Source organism: Carettochelys insculpta, chromosome 17 (genome assembly GCF_033958435.1).
Source record: "Carettochelys insculpta isolate YL-2023 chromosome 17, ASM3395843v1, whole genome shotgun sequence".
Taxonomy (NCBI): Eukaryota; Metazoa; Chordata; order Testudines; family Carettochelyidae; genus Carettochelys; species Carettochelys insculpta.
In genome coordinates this window covers 4,603,319-4,619,456 of record NC_134153.1, presented here as the reverse complement: position 1 = coordinate 4,619,456, position 16,138 = coordinate 4,603,319, and the positions used below count along the sequence as shown (strand labels likewise).

Genomic DNA, 16,138 nt, shown 5'->3' with positions numbered 1-16,138 from the left:
AACAGAAAAGTTTTGAGCATGAGCTTTCGTGAGCACAGACTCACTTCAGATCTTTAAAAGTGGAACTTCTGAGGCTTTCAAAGGGTGGTGAGAATACCAAGAATGGAAGCTTTTCTACTTCAGTAGCAAAATCTTATTAAGAATAGATTCTGAACACAGGACAAACAGTTTAACTCCACGACTTTGAAAAGTCAAGGAGCCGAGCCTTCAAGAAATAAAAGCCTGAGAAGGCACCAGATCTGTGTGAAAACCCTCTCTGGGAAGGCATTACCATGAAGACAGGAAGTAGAACCAAGTACCCTGTCTTGGCTAATGGGGGAATATCTTCAAGGGGCAGGGAAGCCTAAGAACAACAGTTATCCCATTTTGAGGTGAAACAGGCAAGTTTATTATATAATCTAGTAACTTATTTTGAAGCTTTTTTTTTCCCCCAACTCCTCCCAGAAAAAGATGACTGTTTAAGGAAGTGCAGACATTATATTACAGATACACATAGTGGGCCCAACTAATAGTTGGGACCCCAGATCCACAGTTGTAAATTTTCTTCTGTATATCTTATACATAAAAAAACTACGTTAAAAGCCATTAATGTTGCCAAGTCAAGCACTCTGAAGTTGGGAAATTCCAGAATTAAAATTGCTCCTGAAGCCCTTGTCTTTTGTCCCCTCTGTATCCAAATCTGGTAGTTTATTCCTCCATGATTCCTGAGCCCAGGGGTGGAATCAGAGAGCAAACAAGATAATCTCCCTGCATAAACCCCTACTTGCATTTCCAGCAGCACCCCAGAGAGCTGATATTGTAGGGGATTCCTGTGGGGCCTCAAGCTAGAGCATGACTAGTATGTGCAGATTTTGGCAGCTACATTCCCAAAGATTCTAAGTTTTTACTGAGCATGCTCAAACACATTTTGCAAAAGCTAATAACTCAATCAGAATTGTGCACATTTTCAAAGGAACAGCAAAAATAACTCCCTGACACAAAGGCCACTGCAAATTCCAAGTCCCCACTCCAAAGCAACAGCACATTCCAAAGGAAAGGTCACCAGAATTTATTAAATGTGAGTAAAACAAAATATTCAGCCTCAGCAGACATCTGCTAGGAATCATTTCACTCCAAATGGTTTAAGAAGGGATGTGAAACCCTGTTTAGTTAACTGGTTAAACATTAAATTTTTCCAGTTAACCAATTAAAGAGGGTCAGGAGCAGCTGCAGACTGCTCTGTTTGGGCTGAAGTGCCCCCCACCCACGGCAAGCTCATGGGGCTAGAGGAGCTCCCTGCCCACAGTGGGTGAGGGGCTGCTCCAGCCCTCACCAGTTAACCATAACGAGGAAGCCTCATCTATTTAAGGTGTGGTTTACCAGTTAACTTTTACCAACCCTAGGTTAAAGTGTGTCAGCTACCAGAACCAAAAACATAGGATGTGTTGGCCAACCTTAACAGGTGGTATTATCAGTCCCACCTTAAATATATATTGATTTTTAGAACTATCACTAGGTAGCTAATTAACAAAGCTTCTTTTGTCTCTTATTCTTCTTGTTCCCTCAGTTCTCATTGTTCAGCACTCTGGAATTATGACTAAGGTTTTTAAGGGTAGGGCTCATTTGTCTAGAGCAGTGGTGCCAAAACTTTTCAGCATCATGACCCCGCCCCTTTTGATTTCTGAGAAAGCCTCACAACCCCCAACTCTTCACTACCATCATCCAACCCCATTTTAACAAAATATTCAATTCATAATTTAAAATAATCACAAAATCTTGATATAAAAATGTTATTTAAAATTTAAAATAAGTACAAACAGGTTTTCTTGGTGCCTGGTGCAGCCCCAGCAGGCCAGGTGCCTGAGCCCTGTGCCATTGCCAGAGCCGCCCATCTGAGCCCCGCACTGCTGAGGCCAGCAGGCTGCCTCCCCACGCACCACCGGAGCTCCACGCTGCTGGGGTCAGCAGACCACCCCAAGAGTGGGCCAGCCAACTCTACCCCATGCTGCTGGTGCCAGCCACTCACCCAAACCCCATGCTGCCAGAGCCAATTGCCCACCTGCCAGCCTGAGCCCCGCACCGCTGGGGCCAGCTGCCTGAGCCCCATGATGCCAGGGCCAGCCACCCAAGCCTCACAGGCCCCACAGGCCTGATGCTCAAGCCCTGCTAGTCCCCTGCCCAAGCCCCTCTCCTGTCCCAAAGCCAGGCACCACCAGCCTCTCACTCTCACCCCATTCCCCTCCCCTGAGACAGGCACCTCCAGCCCCCACATCTAACCCCATCCTTCTCCTTCTCCTTCCTCTATCCTCCCCTCCCTCCACCCACACTCACTCACATTTGCAGGAGGCAGCTGGCTCCACGTCGGTCTTTGATGGCTGCCTGCTTTTTATAGCAGCTGTGCCGGGTCACCCATGTAAAATGGCAGGGGCTGAGAGCTGGAAGCAAAGGCAAGCTTTTTCTTTGGGTGGGGGGAATGACGGGGGAGGAGCTGGGTCACCCTGCGCTCCCCCTGGAATTTCTGAATCCCCCCAGTTTGGGAAAACATGGACTTGGGAGTGCTGCTTACAACCTTCTCTCACAATATAGACAATAAATGATACTGAACACTGAGATGCATAAAACGGGTATCTGGGAAAGTCAGTGCTAGACTGCAATCCCAGGAACTGCCCTATAAGCACCTGTCTGGGAAAATTTGGTCCCAAGTGTATAACTACAATTCATAGACAAAGAACGAATGAACATACCCTCCAGTATTCCAGGCTTTTATCCATGACTGGATACGAAGGGAAGAACACCAGCAGACCATGTGGTACAATTCGTACAAGATTACCTGCAACAAGAAAGATGGTGCATAGTACCTCACCTATTCGCGCATTTTCATTCTGAAATATTGGTAGGGATCATACTTTTCTCAGGGCCCATACTAATCTGCCTACAACTCCTCTCCATCTTCTAGGTGGGAAGAAACAAAGGAGTGTTGCAAAAGGACGACATTTTTGTCACTATTTTAGCCTGGTTAGCATTTCATTGAACAATTCTGACACAACATAGCACATACCTCATTTGTATGCTATATATAAGAAATGGAAAATACTTAATAAGTTGTCCTGGCCATCTCTGTGCCAAAGATGGACTGTTTCCTACGAGATGTTTTTTGGTGTTTTGTCCACTTTCCTAGGAAGACTTCTATAATATTATACTATATATCTCACTGACGAGATGTTTTCCTGATATTGAGTCAAACTGTTCTCTCCGCTTCATCCCATTTTGCCTATTTAGACACCTTCATTCCACCATAAATATCTTCCTCTCTTGTGTTTACCTCTTTCAAACATTTCTAGACTTAACATATTTCCCTTTTAAATACCTCTTACACAATTCTTTTAAAACAAAATAGCAGTCATGTAGTACTTTAAAGACTAACAAAATAATGTATTAGGTGATGAGCTTTCATGGGCAGAGCCACATCTTCTATGTATATTGGATACACAGGACAATCACTTTGCCAAAGAAAAAATGGACACAATGCAGACATTAGGAATCTGAGTACACATAAACATGTCAATGAGCATTCAGTGGAGTGGGCCGTACTGTTAAAGACCTGAGAATGTGTGTCCTACAACAGAGAGATATCAACAGCAGATTACAAAGAGAGAGAGCTGAACTGCAATTTATGCTCATATTCAATAATTTGAGGCTTGGCCTTAATAAGGATAGTAATTACCTCGCGCACTACAAAGACTGCCTCCTCAGCTTTGATATTCGTAGTGATCTCAGGCAGGACCCTTACAATTAGTAATTCTCTCCTCTCCTCCCCACCCTTTGTGCCCGCAGCCCCCCCCACCCACTGTTTTCGGTCCTATGTATCTGATTTGCCAGTTTTTATTTAATTTTTCTTGGATCTCTGTGTTATAAAACTTTCATGCCATTTCCAGCACAGCACTATCTTCAGAACTGAAGAAGTGGATCTGCCCCACAAAAGCTCATCACCTAATAAATTATTTTATTAGTCTTAAAAGTGCTACACGACTGCTTTTTTGTTTTGTTAGGCTACCTCTCTATTACAATTCTTTTATTCTTTCTTTATAAGTCAAGTCTCCCAGCATTCTTATGAGTGTAAAAATTGTGCCGAGATATGCAGAGGATCCATGTCATCAAGTCTACGCTTCCCAAATCTGCACTGTCCTTCTCTGATACTACAGTAAATGCTCAAAATGTGCAATTTTGAGTTGCACTTAACGCATTTAATCCTCACACAAAAACTTGATTAAACCCATAGGCAGCTTACAGGGAATATCCACCTACCCAAACCTTTAACAGCAAGGTGTTCTCCAGTTAAATTATCCTTCTCTAATAAATCATTAACACTAACTGTTACATCACAGCTTTTATTGACAGATTCTGCTACTCTAAAAATATCACATACACTCCAAAGGCACAAAATCATAATATCCACACATCCCTAATACATTCTTTATAATTGCACTATGACCCAAATCCTCAACTCAGACATCAGAAACATTAGTATGGGCACTTCAGATATTTATGCATTGTTAAGTGTAGGATGTATTATTGTTCCATGTGGATGCAGCAGATTAGGATTAAGGTTCTGTATTATACTGCATGCTAGGGACAAACACTTCCAATTTCATTTAAGACACTGGATCTTGTTTTATTGCTTCAGTGCTGCCTTACACTTACTCAACCATTACAAGTCCTGTGGCACCTTTATAGACTAACAGATATTTTGAAGCATATGCTTTTGTGGGCAAAGACCCTCTTCGTCTTTGCCCACAAAAGCTTATGCTCCAGAATATCTGTTAGTCTATAAAAGTGCCACAGGACTTCTTGTTGTTTTTGAAGATACAGACTAACACAGCTACCTCTCTGATACTTAACCATTGTGACCCTTGCTTTGTTCAAATACTTTAAAATTATGCCGTGTAAGATGGACTCATAAGGTTGATCAATGGACTACAGTGAACTACCATGTAATTAGAAATTGGAATATACTTCTAGCATAATAGGCTAATGACTTCAAGAAAACACATGAAATTCCTTACACAGTCCAGATGTCCGGGTTTCAAACCTGCTTACGCTTGTTTAGAAGTCATATTGCCCAGTCATTTACAAATAACTCAGCGCACAAGCTTGTTTCTTGAATCTGAGTATATTTCACTTACCTATTGTCTTGCCCAGAGAAGACAGACATTCCACAGAAAACCTAAAAAGAAGACAATACCCATCAGCATCCTCATCATACTTCCTTTCATTAGTTGACTCTTGTTGGGAATAATGAATGCACACATAAACCTCCATCTTCTCTCTCTCTCCTGTGCCTTCATTCCCTTCCTCATGGAAAAATCTCAAAGTCATAAGCATTTTCAAGCATTACCTCTAAAGTAACCATGATGTCCAAATTTTCTTCACCTATTTCTCCCAACTTGCTTTAAAAAGATGACCCCACAATGCTCTAAGAAACAAACACCGAAGACGATCTCCCTCCAGATGCTTCTATGACACCACTATCTGCCAGTTTATGACACTATTAGTGCAATACATAACTTATTGCTCAACAAGAGCCAAGCACCAATGTAGAAATACAGGTTGAACCTTCCCTGGTCCAGCACCCTCAGGATCTGAGTTGTCCCAGACTGGGGATTTTGCCTGCAGGGGAGGTCAATGCCCCCTGCTGGCATTCCAGCCCCTGCTCCTGGTCTCCCCACCCTGCTGTCACTTGACTCCTGCAGGCTCCCCAGCCATGGCTCAGCTACAGTGGTCATTTCCTGGCCCCGGCTATGAGATGCAGGCACCAACCAACCACCTCCTAGCCCAGCCATGGCTTCCCTGGGCCAGGGCTTCCTGCCTGGCCACAGCCACGAGCCGCCACTCCCCAGCCTGGACTGCTGGCTTCCTATCCCAGCCACTGCTTCTGGGGCAAAGCAAGCTTACTGCTGCTCCAGGCCTGGGTTTCCTGGCTGCTTGCTACTGGTCCCTCCTTTGCCGCTAGCTCAGTTGTGGCTGCCCTACCACAGGCTCTGGCAGCTAGTCTAGCTGGCTCCTCCCCATTCAGGATTCTCTGTTCCTGGAAGCTCCATGGTCCTACCAGACCGTGGATATTGCTGGATGAGAGAATCACTGATTTTGGAGTTTCAGCTGTTGAGGAAAACCCTTCTACAACCAGCTTTTGGACACTGTGTGTCAGCAGCAATACTCAGGAACCCTATATCAACAGCAACAGTAACAATTACAAAATTTTCAGTTTTGGCGGTGAAGAAAAACTAGGTCCTAACCTATCAAAACAAAAAAGCAGTCCAGTAGCACTTTAAAGACTAACAAAATAATTTACTAGGTGATGAGCTTTCATAGGATAGACCCACTTCTTCAGATCATAGCCATACCAGAACAGACTCAATATTTAAGGCACAGAGAACTAAAAATAGTTACCTAGGTTGACAAATCAGAAAAATGTAATCAGGGTGTGCAAATCAGAAGAGCAGAGGGGAGGTGGGGGGGGGGGTCAAGAATCAAATCAAACAAAGTATGTAATAGAGTCCATATAATGACCCAGGTAATTGACATCCCAGTTCAAACCATGTGTTACTGTGTTGAATTTGAATATAAAAGAGAGCTTGGCACTCTATCTTTGCAGTCAATTTTTAGAGTTCCTTTTCAGTGAAACATGGACTTTCAGGTCATTAACATAATGGCCCACTCCATTAAAATGCTGACAGGCTCGTGAGTTAAGAGCTTTTTGATGTCTGTTTTGTGTCCATTCCTTCTTTGTCAAAGCATGTTTACCATTCATCCTATATACAAAGTATGTGGGCATTGTTGGCACATGATGGCATATATGATGTTAGTAGAAGAACATGAGAATGTGCCCGTGATTCTGTGAATAACCTGGTTAGGTCCAGTGATAGTATCTCCAGAATAAATATGTGGACAAAGCTGGCAACAGGGCTGTTTGCAAGGAAAAGTTCCAGGACTGATATTATTATGGTATAGTCTGTGGTTGCTGTTGAGAATCCTCATAAGATTGGGAGGCTGTCGGTAGGTGAGAACAGGCCTGTCACCTAGGGCCTTCTGGAATGTGGCATACTGATTAAGGATGGGTTGTAGGTCTTTAATGATGCATTGCAGTGGTTGAGTTAGGGGCGGTAGGTAATGACTAGTGGTGTTCTGTTGTTGGTTTTTATGGGCCTATCTTGAAGTAGCTGGTTTCTGGGTGTTCGTCTGGCCCTGTCGATTTGTTTTTTTTACTTCTCCTGGTGGGTAATTCAGGTTTATGAATATTTGGTAGTGATCTTTTAGTTTTTGGTCTCTGTCAGTAGGATCAGAGCAAATGCAATTGTACCTAAGGGCTTGACTGTAGAAGTGGCTCTGTCCCACAAAAGTTCACCACCTAATAAATTATTTTGTTAGTCTTTAAAGTGCTACTGGACAGCTTTTTTGTTTTGATAGTATAATGACTAACACGGCTATTTCTGTGTTACTAGGTCCTAACCTATCCACCTTTAGACAGTGGGAGTACACGTAACCCGACATAAGACGACTCATTGTTAACAGTAATGTATTAAGGAACAGAATCCTGCCAGGCAGCAATCTGTAGAAGCTGCCAAAGTTATGATGACTAAACTAACTTATTATGAACTAGGTGTGGTCGTGACATAGCATGGGGAAAAAAGGACATGCGTTTCGTTGCTGTATTAATAGTGATGACAAATTTAGTCACAATCCCCAAAGGCTTTTTCTTTGGCTCAGCACTGCATGTACAGTAGCACTCTGTCTATGCTGGTTTCTATGGAAATTCCCCACATTTGCTCCCTCTTTCAATTGCCTTATGTTAACCTTTTCTTCAGTTCCAGACGGTTTTGCATGCCCTCCTTTCTTATTAAGCCTGCATTTTTTACAGTTCTACAAATACTATTACTCTTGAGAAATCGTAGGACCTACACCAAGCACTGTATGCTTCGTTCACTCCACACAACACGCTGCAGAAAGGGAAAAAAATTCAGTGGTATCACATCAAAACAAAAAAGAGCAGGGCAGCTTAGTTTCTTGGACTAGCAATACAATATCTATCATACGACTATATATTATCAGCCATCACTAAGTGCCTTCCACTTAAAAACAGAAAGAGCAAACTTCAGGGAATCTCTGGCATATCTCCTTTTATGCGGTAAAAAGTCTTCTTTGGGTAATGGTTTTGATTTTCTGAGTACAGTGGAGCCTCCATTTACACGAGTGTTGCGTTCCCACGAACCCTTGCATGAGAGAGAGAGAGAGAGAGAGAGAGAGAGTGTGGGAGTGGTTCAGCCAGAGCCACGCACGGGGTTGGTGAGCCAGAGCCCTGCTTGGGTGGTGAGCTGGGCTGTGGGGGTTGAACCTGAGCTGCACACAAGGGGCTTGAACCAGAACTGGGAATGGGGCTGCGGTAGGGCGGGGGGGAAGGGCTGAGCCAGGGCTGTGCAGACCAGGGGGGTTGAGTCAGGGCCAGGGAGAGCGGGATTTTGAGTTGCGCTTAACTTGTGTTGATGCATTTTGAGGGTTTAGTATATCATGAAAAAGGCCACATTTGCTCTGCCTAAACTGAAACAAAACTACAGGAGGGGAATAAGTATTTAAAGTTGAACCTGAAATGAATGAAAAAAACCTCAGGATATAATTGCTTTGGGTATTTTGGAAAGGTAATTAAAATAAGAATATATGTATGATGGTCAGAAGAATACTACCCTCACCCCGGAAACTTCAGAATGGATTCTCTCTTTTAACAGCCATTTATTTACAAAGGTGAATACAATGGCCCCAACAAGACTGTGATATTCTGTTAAGTAAATCAACTTTCTTATAACGCACTGATAAGCACAAAACACATTCAAAGCATGAAACTACTATCGTAAACTCTTTCATATCCATCATTTTATTATCCGGAGCTCTCCAATAACCAGCATTTTAACCATAAGTACATTTTAACTATGTTTTCCATAAGTACAGTACAGAGAAAGAAAATACAAACAAATACATCAAACACAGTATAAGTTTACAGAGTATAGTACTACTGTTGTTGGCAAATAAAGAACTCTGCGCCATCATCACCACCACCACCAACCACCAAGGGCTCAGCACCCATTGGTGTCTGATGTCTCTCTCACTATTTCCTTCCATCTTTCCCTGCACAGTGCAGAGTGGCTTAACTTCTGTAGACTATCTACTATATCATCTACCCATTCCTGGGGGGGGGCATCTGCCTCTCCCAGTAGAACTGTCCATTATGTTGAATACTGGGGTCCTGATTTTTCTTTCATCATTCATTCTGCAAATATGCCCGAATAACTGTAACGTGCGTTGTATAACCTGCTGCAGTAGATTTTCTTTCGGATGTATCTTCCTATACAATTCCTTGCTAGTGACCTTCTGCATCCATCCTATTCTCAGGATCTTTCTATAACAACTCCTCTCGAATGCCAATATCCTTCTCTTTGTATCTTTTGTTAGTCACCCACATCTGACATCCGTGCAGGTAGGTAGGTAGGTCCTGGAGGACCATGGTGTGTTGTTGCACCCGGGGTTGGATCGACATCAGTGTCTAGTGTGGCTGTGAAGTCTGATTCTTGAGTGGCAGTTTTTTCCACACAGGGTACAGGAGAACACTGAGCCCTGGTTGATGGACTGGGGGCGGGGCTTCCTCAGGGTTCTTTTCTCTTCTGCTTGTTGCCTGAGGTTGTCTTCATACTGGGACAGTCCTTTTTTCACCTATTGCTTCCACAGGCATCAATCGGTGGCGAGTGCCTCCCAGGTGGCAGTGCCGATGTTAGCAGCCTTCAAGTCACGCTTGCACACATCTTTGTAGCGGAGATGAGGTCTTCCAACCGGCCTGGTCCCTGTTGCCAGTTCACCATAGAGCAAATCCTTAGGTACGCGACCATCCTGCATGCAGGACATGTGACCTAGCCATCGCAGGCGTCTCTGCTTGATCAAAGTGTGCATGGTGGCAGTCCCTGCTCATTCAAGCACAGTGTTGTTGGTCACCTTGTCCCACCAGGAGATTCCCAGGATGCATCTCAGGGAACGCATATGAAATCAGTTGAGCCTCTTTTCATACTTGGAGCTCAGTGTCCAAGTTTCACAGCCGTACAGGAGGGTACTCAGTATGCAGGCTCTATAGACTTGTGCTTTGGTGTGTTCTTTGAGTTTCCTGTTGGACCATACTCTCTTTGTCAGCCTGAATAGTGTGGTGGCAGCCACTCCAATACGTTTGTTAATCTCACTTTCAAGGGAGAGGTTGTCGGATATTGTGGAGCCCAGGTAAACGAACTCGTGGACAACTTCCGGCTGGTGATCGCTGATGCTTATGGCAAGCTGATGGTTAGTGTCCTGACTCATCACTTGTGTTTTCTTGATATTGATGATAAGCCCGAACTCTTTGCAGGTATTCGCAAAGCAATTCATGAGGTGCTGTAGTTCCTCCTGTGTATGAGCTGTAATAGCTGCATCATCCACAAAGAGGAAGTCTCACAAGCATCTTGTTTGCACTTAGGTCCTTGCTTTTAGCCTAGACAGCTGGAAGAGCTTGCCATCAAATCTCGTGTGAAGGTAAATGCTTGTTGTGGCTGAACCAAAGGCATATTTGAGCAGGATGGAAAAAATATTCCAAAAAGTGTAGGGGCCAGAACGCAACCCTGCTTCACTCCACTGTGGATACTGAAAGGTTCGGAGGTGGATCCATCATAGACAATGACTCCCTTCACGTCCTCGTGGAAAGACTTGATAATATTGAGCAGGGTGGGGGGACAGCCAATCTTTTCCAAAATTTGAAAAAGACCATTTCTGCTAACAAGGTCAAAAGCCTTGGTTAGGTCGACGAATGCAATGCATAGTGGCCTTTGCTGTTCCCTGCACTTTTCCTGCAGCTGTCTAAGGGAAAATATCTTATCGATGGTAGATCTTTTAGCTCTAAATCCACATTGTGACTCAGGATAGACTTGTTCTGCAATGACTCGGAGCCTCTTTAACACTACCCGGGCAAAGAGCTTTCCAACAATACTAAGGAGGGATATACCACGATAGTTGTTACAGTCGCTCCTGTCACCCTTGTTCTTGTAAAAGAGTGACTATGTTGGCATCTCTCATGTCTTGTGGTACTTTCCGCTCCTTCCAACACTGACACAGCAACCCATGCAGTTCTGGAATCAGGCTGCTCTTAGCACACTTGAGAATTTCTGATGGAATGCCATCTTTACCTGGGGCTTTCCCAACTGCCAGTGTGGCAAGTGCCTGGCTGACCTCCAGTGCTGTCGGTACATTGTCAAGCTCTGACAAAGTTGGAAGGCACCTAACGGCATTCAGTGCTGCTTCTGTGACAGTGTTCTCTGAAGCATACAACTCTGAGTAATGCTCCACCCACCTTTCCATCTGTTTGGAGCAGTCCTTAAGGATCTCTCCATTGAGTGCCTTCAGGGGAGCAATCTTATTTTGAATCGGTCCAATGGCTTCCCTGATTCCATCATACATGCCCTTTATGTTGCCATTGTCTGCACAGGTGTGGATTCTGGAGCAGAGCTGAAGCCAGCAGTCATTAGCACAGTGCCTGGCTGTCCTTTGGACTTTACCACAAGCGGCCCTGAGTATCTGCAAGTTCCTCTCGCTAGGGGATGTCTTGTATGTTGTCGCTGCAAGCTGCTTCTCCTCAACAATGGGCAGCAGCTCTTCTGAGTGTGCTTCAAACCAGTCAGCTGACTTCGTCTGCTTCTTACCAAAAGTCGACATCGCTGTGTTGTAGATGGTGTCCCTAAGGTATGCCCACCTTCCACTGGCATCTGCACTGGTTGGGCCAGGAAGGGCCTCATGGAGGGCACGGGTAAACTGTGCAACCCCCTCGGGGTCTTTGGTCATGCAGATGTTGATTCGTGGCCTACCTGCATTCTTTGTTCCATACAGCCTCCGAGGTTGAAGCCTGATCTCACTGGCAACGAGTGAATGGTCGGAGTCACAGTCTGCACTATGATAGCTGCAAGTCAGCTTGACGTTGCCTATGCAGGCACGCCTTACAAGGATCAAGTCCAGCTGGTGCCAGTGTTTGGACCTGGGATGATGCCATGACACACTGTGCTGGGGTTTGGTCTTGAAAAAGGTGTTAGTTACACAGAGACTGTGCTGGCAGCAAAGCTCCAGCAGTCACTGCCCATTCTCATTTAACTTCGCAACTCCGAACTGCCCTAAGCATGTGGGCCAGCTGGAATGGTCAGCACCAACTCTTGTGTTAAAATCCCCAAGAATGATCAGTGGCTCGCAAGTTGGAATTGCTTCAATTGCAATGCTGAGCTCATCATAAAACTTGTACTCAGCTTCTTGGGAAGAGGTCACTGTTGGAGCATAGGCACTGATGATGTTGGTCAGGCCTGCAGATGGTTGCACCTGGAGTTGTATAAGCCCTTCCGAGCGCCCTGTGGGTGGTGTGATGGAGCCAATCAGGCTATTCTTGATTGCAAAACCCATGCCGTGCTCTTTGGTCTCACTAGGGGGTTTTCCCATCCAGAAAAAAGTGAAATCTTTCTCCTTTAGACTGCCAGAAGATGAGAGTCTTGTCTGCTGAAGGGCGACAATGTCCATTTTTAACCTTCTCAGTTCGTTGTTAATAACCGCTGTCTTGCGGATATCATCTACGTCTTCAAGGTTGTCTGAAAGTCCAGTTATCATGGTTCTAACATTCCAGATGCCCAGTCTAAGAACCGGGTGCTTTTGTATTTTTTTCTTTTCGTTTGGTGCACAGATTTCAGACCACCTGTTGGGATTGATCCCTAAGCTCCACGCACCCAGTGAAGCAAATGGACTGTGGCGAGACAGCACCTTATTGGCTGGGGGCCGTCCAGTTTGAGGTGTGCGGTAGCTCTCCAATGAGGCTATGATGACCCCTCCCACCATCGGAAGCAACCCCTGGCATCAAGCTCTTCGCCAACGAGCTATGACTTATGACCGGTATACTGTTGCTTCCTGTGTTATGCCGACGCTGTGAGGCAACACTGGAGTGTCCTCTCCAGGGCGCATGCCTGGGCAAATTTTGTATGGAGGATGAGCTGTTGCCCACATAGCAGATCCCCCCTCTCCATGTTGCTGATGAATTCAAAGGAACAGCGAGCCGGTACAGTTTGGCATCAGCAGCATCGCAGGAGTTGCCAGGAAGACGTCAAAAGTAACATCAGGCTGCCTTCGTGTCTCCAACTCTGGATTTTTCCTCAGGGTTAACTCCCGAAGCCCTTCCCTAGAATGGATGTGACCGCAAGGCAGCAGGGGTTTGAAATCAGAGTCTACCTTTTCCTAGGTGAGCGACTGACCAAGGCTAACGAGCCTCACCTGCCCGAAGCAACCGGTTTTAAGGCACCAGTGTGCCGCCTTTCGCCCCTTCTCCTGTCAGCAGAAACGGTTCCGCCAGGCTTAAAAACTAAGCCTCATGAGAAGGCCAGGAGCTGGACATGGTTGTCAGAGGCTTTTAGAGATACGCGCCATTCCAGGAATTTTATAGGCTATGGGAGCTTATCCCCACAATCGCCCTCGGCATGACAACCTTGGAACCCATCTGTGCAACATGCTACTGAATACACACATTTTCAAGATACGCAGCTTTGTTCCTAAAATAATCACCATTGCTTTTCCAGATCTTATCCATCGCCTTCAAACTCACTCCTGCTTTCGCTATTCTAGTCGCTATTTCCTTCTTACCGTCTAGATCACGTGTTATGTTGCTCCCCAGATATGCAAACTTCTCTACAGTCTATAGTTCAAGCCCATCTACACCCATCTTCCTTCCTATTTCCTTATCTCCAAATAACATTATTTTTGTTTTACGGACGTTCATAATCAGTCCACGCTGCTTTCCTTCCTCATTTAGCACCTGCACCACTTTCACTAGCTTATCATCATCATCTTCAATGATAACCATATCATCCACAAACCTCAAGTTGCTAATTCTTATCCCATGAACAGACATCCCTTCTACCTCTTCCTAGATCTTGTCCATCGCTCTCTCTAGATGCATGATGAAGATACTCAGCGATATTGGATCTCCTTGTCTAAACCAACCTTCCAACTCTCCACACATTCACACCACTGCCTCTGCATTGTCACTGATATCTTTCAACAACTCTATCAGTCTGCTATTCACTCCATACGACTCCAACACTGCCCAAGTCACTTTCCGATCTATACTGTCATATGTCTTCTGAAAAACTGGTGGAGCAAGTGTAGATGTTCTTGTATCGAGCTCTCTCTGCTATCAATCTTAGTGCCAACATCTGCTGTATAGTACTTCTGTCTTTCCTGAATCCCGCTTGCTCATCTGCTAAATGTTCTATCTGTGATCTTAGTCTCTCCCTCAGTATCATCAGTTGCATCTTGCCTAGATGACTCATTAGGGCAATCATTCTGTAGTTCTTGCACTTTGTGTATTGTCACTAGCACAGACCTTGTCCATTCCTTAGGCACCTTCCCTTCTTTCCATGCTATATTACATAGTGTATTTCCTGAATCATACTTTCTCCGACACATTTAATCATCTCTCCAGTGATTTTATCATTTCCAGGGCTCTTGCTGTTCTTTGGTCGTTTCAGTGCCCTTTCTACCTCCTCCTTCAAAATATCGGTCTCAGTCTTGATGCTCAGTTCTTCAGTCAGTCTCTCAGACACTCAGGTCCAACTGCGCTTTGTATAAATCGGTGCAATATCTCGTCCATCACTGCACAATGTTCTTGTTCACGAGCACCTCTTCCTTCTCATCTTTGATCGCCATCTGCTTTGGTTGCCTCTTCTTATTAATATTCCTAATCATTTTATACACTTCCCTGGTCTTACATCTGTTGTAATACCTCTCTACATTTTGCACAGCTCGTCTAACCATTTTGCCGTATCCTTTCTGGCCCCTTTCCTTACCTCGCTGCACATCACCCTATATTGCTGTTCTGCCCTCTAGGAAACATCCCTTCTGATCTTTATTGCTATCTTCTCTTGGACCAACTTCACTATCTTCTGCATAATCCACTTCCCACTGATCTTTCCTTCTTCCGGAACCCTCTACTCAATTGCCTCTTCTATCTTGGTGGCCATCCCTTTGACTCTCTTATCTAAGTCTTTCTCTATGGCCGCATTCCTAATCTTCTCTTTGAGCACTGCTCTGTATGGACTCCCTATTTCTTCCTTGCCTAGTCTCTTCTTTTTTTAGACTGTGTCTTACACCTTCTCTAAGCTAGCTAGGCTGCTGGATACAATAGAGTTTACTGTACAGTAGACCCCAGAATTACAGGAGGGTTGCGCTCCTGCACACCCTTGCGTTGCTGAAATTTTACTCAAGTCAGGGAGGAGCCGGGAACCAGGCTGCAGCATAGCTCCTGGCTTCCCCCTGCTTGTGGGAGCCGGGAAACTGACCAGCACTAGGGTTGGTCAGTTTTCTGGCTTCTGTGAGCACAAGGACTCTGACTCACAGCTCTCTGCTGCTCACAGTAGACAATTTCCTGTTTCCTGTGAGTGTGGGAAGCTGGAGCCTGGCTCCCATTTGTTTCCCAGCTCCTCTGGGCTTGCAGGAGCTGGGAAACCGACCAGCACTGGTCAGTTTCCTAGCTCCTGCCAGTGGTGGGGAGCCAAGCACAGCTTCTCCCTAGCTTCTGAAAGCTGGGGGAAGCCAGGCGGGCAGACAGCCACAGCAGCACAGCTTCTCCCAGCTAGGGGAAGCCAGGGAAAAGCTGCGCCTTCACAGCTGTCTGTCTCCTGGCTCCCCCAGCTCAGGGAAGACAGGGAGAAGCCACAGCAGCATGGCTGTCTGCCGGGCTTCCCCTGGCAAGCAGACAGCTGCAGCAGAGTGGCTTCTAGCTGGCTTCCCCCAGCTGCGGAATCTGGGGGCTGCAGCAGGGAGCTGGCGGGAGCTGCGCTCCCACCAGTCCCCAGCCCCTGGGAGTCCCAGGATTTCAACTTGCACTTAAATCATGTTAACACAAGATAAGCACAAGTCGAAATTGTGCATATCGGGGGGGGGGTTTACTGTATTTAAAACTCTGCAAATAGGTTTTTAAGCAAAAATCAGTTTTATAGACTAGAAAGAGGACAAACGGTGGATTCTTAATTTGATAACTTCACTTTTCTACTCACAGCACTTATATTTATTTTTTCCAAGC

General features: G+C 45.2%; 1 protein-coding gene across 1 annotated transcript in view; it reads right to left on the bottom strand.

Annotated features, from left to right (window-relative positions):
* RTEL1 (regulator of telomere elongation helicase 1) overlaps positions 1-16,138 on the bottom strand; it is a 161,489-nt gene that overhangs the window by 74,816 nt on the left and 70,535 nt on the right. Inside the window, exons 19-20 of the mRNA XM_075011522.1 lie at positions 5,163-5,203; positions 2,724-2,809 (exon numbers count right to left, since the gene is read on the bottom strand). Coding sequence (XP_074867623.1) covers positions 2,724-2,809; positions 5,163-5,203 — 127 coding nt within the window. The remainder of the gene's footprint in view (positions 1-2,723; positions 2,810-5,162; positions 5,204-16,138) is intronic.